We start from the raw sequence: 6,856 nt of genomic DNA, 5'->3' as shown, positions 1-6,856 counted from the left end.
TCATAGAGGGCTTGTAGTCTCTCTATTGTGGTCCACACACGGCGCCTCAGGCCCCATGATACAAGACACTAGTTATTAAATGACCAGTTGCTTCGGGCTACGCGCGAATTAGATTATTATGAAACGGGCGTAACGATTTTAATTGAGTCTACGCTGAACAACATCTCATTAACGTGTTCACCCTTTCCACTAATGCCCACCACACGTATTTACAAGTGTGTCCTAGTAAATACGCGTGGTGGACAGCATCCTAATTTGAGCTGCATGTAAGCAACCGACAGAACCCGACACCCGCGCGCACGGGGGTCGGGGGCTGAGGGGGGATAGTATAGCCTACTAGAAACATGCCTCGCGACAGAACATCTCCAAATCGCCTTCCGCGTTACTGAAATCTAACCCGTGGACATCAGAGGAATTACATAATCCTCGAGACATCCCAAGACTGCGAGGCTGCAAATGGAGCTCCAGGGGTGGTTTGGAGATGTGTGGACTGGCTCGTGTTACTACTTGGTGTTTGGTCTTGCAGAGGTCGAGAAAAGAAGGGCGGACACTTCGAAACGTCAGCGCGCTCTGAGCTATAAATCCCTGCAAACCGCCCTCTGCGCCCGTGTACACCCAGACAGCTGCACATCTGTGCCGTCAGTCCGCTCTGCTGAGCCCGCATGTGGACAGTTATCACTCTACTCTCGGACACACCACTTGGATATAAGAAAAATGGAGAATAGAAATTGCCCCTGTTTTTGGATACGATGTCAACGTCATAGACCTACTAAGGTTTGGAGATCATGAAAACATTAAGTGTGCCACGAGCGCGTATTTTGCTCTGAAGGATACAACAACAGAAGCTGTTGATTGTCTTTTCTCTCATTTCGGGTTGATAACACATTAGACTGTTCTCCGTAGAGGCGTCATTCCGTGTCCCCTCTGCGCCTAAGCGACCCGCTCGTGCGCCTGGAACGCTTATGTCTTCATCTGAACCCTTGCAGTTGGAGATGGTGGCTCTCTCTAGGATTTCCACAGTGGAAACGTAGCATCTTATTCGTTTTCGACTGAGTGCCCTGGGAGAGCGCGGCAGCACTTTTGGCTATTCTCTTCAGCGCGTACCTGTAGAGAGACGCGTGGTTGGGCGCACTGTACGGAGTCCAAAAGAAGCATTCTTCAAGCGTCAATTCGCTCTGAGCGTTCTTACTTTTCCTCGGACGTTGTTCATGAATTTATTCTTGGATGAACATCTCGCATCCTGGTTGTTTACGTGGAGATAGACAGTACGTACAACCTTTGGATACAACTGTCTCTAAATTACATTGGAACATTAATGCATCGCCGTGTGTGGATTTTGAAAGTGATATCTATTACGGGTCTACATGGGCCAGATTTAAGGTAAATACATTATTTTCCGAGTAATTTGTGCTTAGTGGCTGTGGAGTTATATCTACGCGTTTTATATACAGCCAAGCTGTTGTGCAGTTGTTATTTCTTTTGATTGACGAATGTAGGTCATCAAACTATTGCTTTTAATACGCATTAGACGTTTTAATTTTGGTCTGAACAAATACTAAACAAGTTCCCCAATGCAAAGACAATAAATAATGAATACAATCTCTGCCTCCTGCTCATCATCAATAATTCATTGTAAACTGTATTTCCTTAATCTATTCATAATGTTCAACATTTGTGAATGTTACCGATGAGGGCCTACATTGCGACATTTAAGATGCAGTCAGTGCCGCTAAAATCACGTAAACACGAGGAATCACAATCTGGCAAATAAGGGCCATGTCCAAGTCATTATAAAATAAAATAAAACAGTTAGGGTGTGATTCATCTACACCCGTCTCCTTCTCTGCCTATCACTGGACGGGTTTGCGAGTGGAGATGCTGTATGAAACGTGATTTGACTTTATTCATGGTTGGAGTGCTTCATCGAACCAAAAAAAGAAAAGAGCGAAAGTAGGCCTACCCACATTTGGGATGTTGTATTTGATGGCCAACGCTCTATAATCCAATCGACAACCGCACGTTTGTGCAAAGGCGCTTGCTGTGCCTAAAGTAGCTGCCAAACGCAGTAACACGCTCTCGTAAATGATCACAGAAATAGGTCTAACTAGTTATTGTTATTATCGTAAAGTCACACGCTGATGGAATGGTGAAACATCACACACTAAGCCATAAAGTGGACACAGATTATTAAAACGTTGGAGAAAACGATTAACCTAATCTGGACGGAAAAAGGCATAGGCCTAGTCATTATTTGGTTCATCCCAGTAATGTTTACATAGCGTTTTTAAAGTTGTTCCATTTAGAGGGGGGCAATAGCCCTACCGACATCTAAATAACAAAACAAAACAAACAATCCGGTGTAGATATTTGACTGTCCTGCTCGAGCCTTTGCTGACTTCACGGTGCTTCTAAAGGCGCCAAAACTCGTCATGACTTTTTGTAAACATCTCCAAATCCGTCATCCTTTATCGTAACAATGATCTGTTAGATACAGTTCTGTTCTCCTTAATATTGTTTTGGACCAATTGTAATATTATTTCTATAACATCGTCCAGTTTTAAGATATTTTAGAAAATGCCGAAAGCTCTTTAAAAAAATGTTTTTACCATCAGGACAACACTTTCAATGAAAGACTTAACTCATACTGTGTTCTGTCTTGTATAGATTCCTCCATAGGAACTGAGTCTAAGATGAAGTTATGGGATGTTATGGCCACGTGTTTGTTGCTCCTGAGCTCTGTCTCCACACGCCCCCTGTACCAGAACCTTCCCTCCGCCCAGAGAGCTCACCCCAGGGACCACTACACTGAATCTCTGTCCATGTCGGTGGAGGAACCAGAGACTGAGTCCCTCAGTCTGCAGGAGATCTCCATGGAGGAGCAATGTAAGTATCATCGGCCTGGCTGACGTGAGGGAGGGAAGGGGCGACATCTGTTCAGTTTCAAACATCTCCCGTTGTTTCCACGGAGTGACGTCGGACTCCTGTCTTGTGCGAGGTCAACAAGGTCCTTATCTTCCTCCGAGCCGTTCACAGGTCTGGTAGTGGAGGGCTCTTGGGGGGAGGAGAGGGGGGGAACCAGACAGGTTGAACCCCCTTAAAAGGTGGGGGGCAGCCTGCCGTGAGGAACACCACAGTGGTGTGTCAAAACATGGAGCGGGGACAAGCGGAGCTTCCGCTCTCGTCCCGATCACAAGGCCCGGCGTCTCCACATTCCTGCTGCTGCCTACATTTACATTTAGTCATTTAGCAGACGCTCTTATCCAGAGCGACTTACAGTAAGTACAGGGACACTTGGACAAGTGCCTTGCCCAAGGACACAACGTCATTTGGTAGCACAGCCGGGAATCGAACCAGCAACCTTCTGATTACTAGCCCGATTCCCTAACCGCTCAGCCATCTGACTCCCCTGCCTGTGTTTACCTTCACCTCTGGCTCTCCCGCCGACTGCTGAGCCCATGCCCTCTCCTGGAGATCCGACGGGGCAGGAAAACATGGCGTGTTCGCCCGGCTAACGCGGTTAGAGCAACCTGAACCAGATGCGGATCAGAAGTGGGAGGGAGGCTGGAGGGGGCCAGGGAGGAAGCCCTCCAAGTGTTTATGTTCATCGCTGAGTCCGCGAGGGCGAGGAATTACTGTTGTTTAGAAGAACTTGACACTGGCTTGTCTTCACACAGTAGTAAACCGAGCTGAGAGATGCATAAGGAATGGAAATATTTAGAAACACGTTTTTTTTTCCCTCCCTCACCTCATTTTGGTTTGGCGCCTATGTGACATCACCTTTACGTGTCTGTCAGTCCCCTTGTCTGTCTATATGTCTGTCTATCTGTCTATCTATCTATCTGTCTGTCTGTCTGTCTGGACGTTTGTCTATCAATCTGCATGTGTGTCTATCTGCATGTTTATCTATCTGCATGTCTGTCTGTCTGTCTTTCTATATGCATGTCTGTCTGCATGTTTGTCTGTGTTGATGTCAATGGTTGGAATAGAGGCTATTTCTGCACAGTTTACATGCACTAGGTGTCCACATTGGTCCCTGGCTGACTCATGCTGTAGGTGACAGGCTAGCTTTCAGTCCAATCAGGCGTGGCGCCTGCCAGATCATGTGACTCGTGACCTAGTAGTGAGACAAACAAGACATGTCTAGCCTTCTCTCAGCGGTTCCTCTAAACCTTCTCCTATTTAGCAAACACACGCACACATACACACACACTAAATCCCTCAGGGAAACACACTGACTCAATCACTCACACATACTGTGCACACACAGACACACATTCAATCTCACACACACACACGCACACGCACACGCACGCACACACACACACACACACACACACACACACACACACACACACACACACACACACACACACACACACACACACACACACACACACACACACACACACACACACACACACACACACACACACACACACACACACAAGCACCTGACATTTCAGCTGGTTAGTATGATTATTGTCACACAAATTGACCCGTTTAACATGATTGGTTTTGTGTGATCTGCGGGGTGGCATGTCAGATGTTTAGGTAATGTGGAGAGGGGAAAAGACGAGAGATGACTCTCAAATGGAGCCAGTATGTTTAACATGAAGATCAAAGGCCTCTCTTTTCCCTCCCTTTCTCTTCTTCCCCTCGGTTACAGACTGAGAGCAGGGTGCATGTTTTGAGTTTGCGCTACAATAAGTGTTCTAATAAAGGAAATCTGCTTCAACTCAATGTCACAACCCGTGTGATTTCCTGCGAGTCACTTTGAAGCCCCAACTCGCGTAAAATGGAAAGAAAAGAAGGGTCCAGGGAATAAACCGATTAACGAAAAACATTAAAACAAACCGACATCGTCCCCCGACATTTGCTATTGCTACCTCCTAATGTCTGATAAGTGTTTGTAATCACGTGCGTTGTGGCTTTCTTCCTAACTGACTGTACTCCGTCTCTTCCAGATGACATCACAGGACCATACCCGGAGCAGTTTGATGATGTCATGGATTTTATCGAGGCAACCATCGGCCGGCTGCGAAGGTCCTCCGAGCCCGACGGTGGCGCTAGAGGCAGAGGAGGGCAGACGAGGCAGAGAGGGGCGACAAACATGGACTCGGACGGGGGAGGAGGCAGAGGGCGCAGGGAGAGGAAGAAGGGGCGGGGGCGCAAGGGGAAAGGGCGCGCTGAGAAGGAGAGGGAGAAGGAGAGGGAGAAGGAGAGGGAGAAGGAGAGGGCGGTTCAGAGCAGGGGCTGCCTGCTGAAGGAGGTCCACTTGAACGTGACAGACCTGGGGCTGGGCTACCAGACCAGGGAGGAGCTGATCTTCAGGTACTGCAGCGGGCCTTGCTCCGACGCCGAGACCAACTATGACAAGATCCTCAACAACCTCACCCACAACAGGAAGCTGGACAGGGACACGCCCGCCCGCACCTGCTGCCGACCAATCGCTTTCGACGATGACCTCTCCTTCCTGGATGACAATGTGGTGTATCACACCCTGAAGAAGCATTCCGCCAGGAGGTGTGGCTGTGTCTGAGAGCAGATGATTGGCTTCTGCGAGCGTCGTGTGTCGGGTGGCAGTGACGTCAAGGTGCCCGAGAAGGCTGGGACAAAGACAGACAAGGGTGGAACCAGGGCGAACCTGGACTCCACTCTCCCACCTCCAGGACAGGGGCTGCTGCCGAACAGTCCCCCAGCGAGGGCCCTTGTGGTGGGGCCGACTCAGAGCCCGGAAGGCCCTGGTCCTGGTGGACGGGTGCCTCTCTGCTATGGAAGGGCTGGCTTTGACTGACATTCATCACATACAGGATGAAACAGTTACAGATCTATCAAAGGGGAAATGACGTATTCTCACACAAGTCATTATTTACTTCCCTGAAACTCCAGACCAATACGGGACCGGTCCATCAAACAACTGATTCTGACACGCAGAGACTCTGCGTGTGTGTGTTTGGATCACATAGATACTCACGGTTAAGCTTTCAGTGAGCGTGCGGCTACACCTACAACCATGTCTCCTCCTGAGCTCCTGAGAGACCAGACTGAACCGAGAGACACTGGTCTGCTTCACCCTGAAACACATATCAGGGTTTTTTTCCCCCCGGGAACATCGGTTTTCCGCCGGGAGTGTTCCCAGCTGCGGAACCGGAGTGCTCCGGTTCCACGACAGGAACCCGAGCGTAACGTTTACATTCAGAACCAAGGAGGACGAAACGAGCACAGAGAACTCTCCACCTGTGGTCTTGTCCTGCTAGAGACACTCCCCAGTGCATCGCATAAACAATGTACAATCCCAACCATTTAGAAATATATATATATAAATGAGAAATGTATTTATTAAGATTGAATTAACTTATTGTTATTTATTGCAGTCCATTTTTAACCAAGACATGTTTTTGTTCTTCTTATTTATTGAAGCTTTGTTTTGTCCTGAACCGTGCCAAAACAGAGCATGTGTTTTAAAGGGAAGTCAGTTTGTGGTGAAACAACCAGAATGAAGGTGCCAGGCATAACTAATCAATCTGAATCAAAGTGCAGCCATAACTAATCAAATTCATCCCTTCATGTCCTACGCTGTCGTGTCATCCTCTCTGAGGTCCGAGTCCACGGCTCATTTCAAAACAAAGGATTTTTTTTTAAAGAAGGAAGGTTCAGGGAGGGCAGAGAGAGAGACAGAGAGACAGAGAGAAAGAAAGAGAGAGAGAGAGAGGGGGGACAGAGAGACAGAGGAGTGGACCAACGTAACCTTTTAAACTAGAAAAATCTTATCTTTGCTTTAAATCATCGTGAAGGATGTCAGGTTGGAGTGTCTTTGACGGAGCACCTCGTTGTAACTAATAGAAACCAGAAAGGA

The 6,856-nt window shown here is 47.9% G+C and overlaps 1 protein-coding gene across 1 annotated transcript; it reads left to right on the top strand.

Annotated features, from left to right (window-relative positions):
- The first annotated feature begins 632 nt into the window (after positions 1 to 632).
- On the top strand, positions 633 to 6,856 carry gdnfa (glial cell derived neurotrophic factor a). Its single transcript, XM_062477969.1, has 3 exons — positions 633 to 1,380; positions 2,665 to 2,883; positions 4,965 to 6,856. Exons 2-3 carry the CDS (start codon positions 2,691 to 2,693, stop codon positions 5,537 to 5,539), a joined length of 768 nt encoding a protein of 255 aa, XP_062333953.1. The 5' UTR covers positions 633 to 1,380; positions 2,665 to 2,690; the 3' UTR covers positions 5,540 to 6,856.

The sequence above is a fragment of the Osmerus eperlanus genome, chromosome 14 (assembly GCF_963692335.1).
Source record: "Osmerus eperlanus chromosome 14, fOsmEpe2.1, whole genome shotgun sequence".
NCBI classification, from domain to species: domain Eukaryota; kingdom Metazoa; phylum Chordata; class Actinopteri; order Osmeriformes; family Osmeridae; genus Osmerus; species Osmerus eperlanus.
This window is presented reverse-complemented; position numbering and strand designations above follow the sequence as displayed.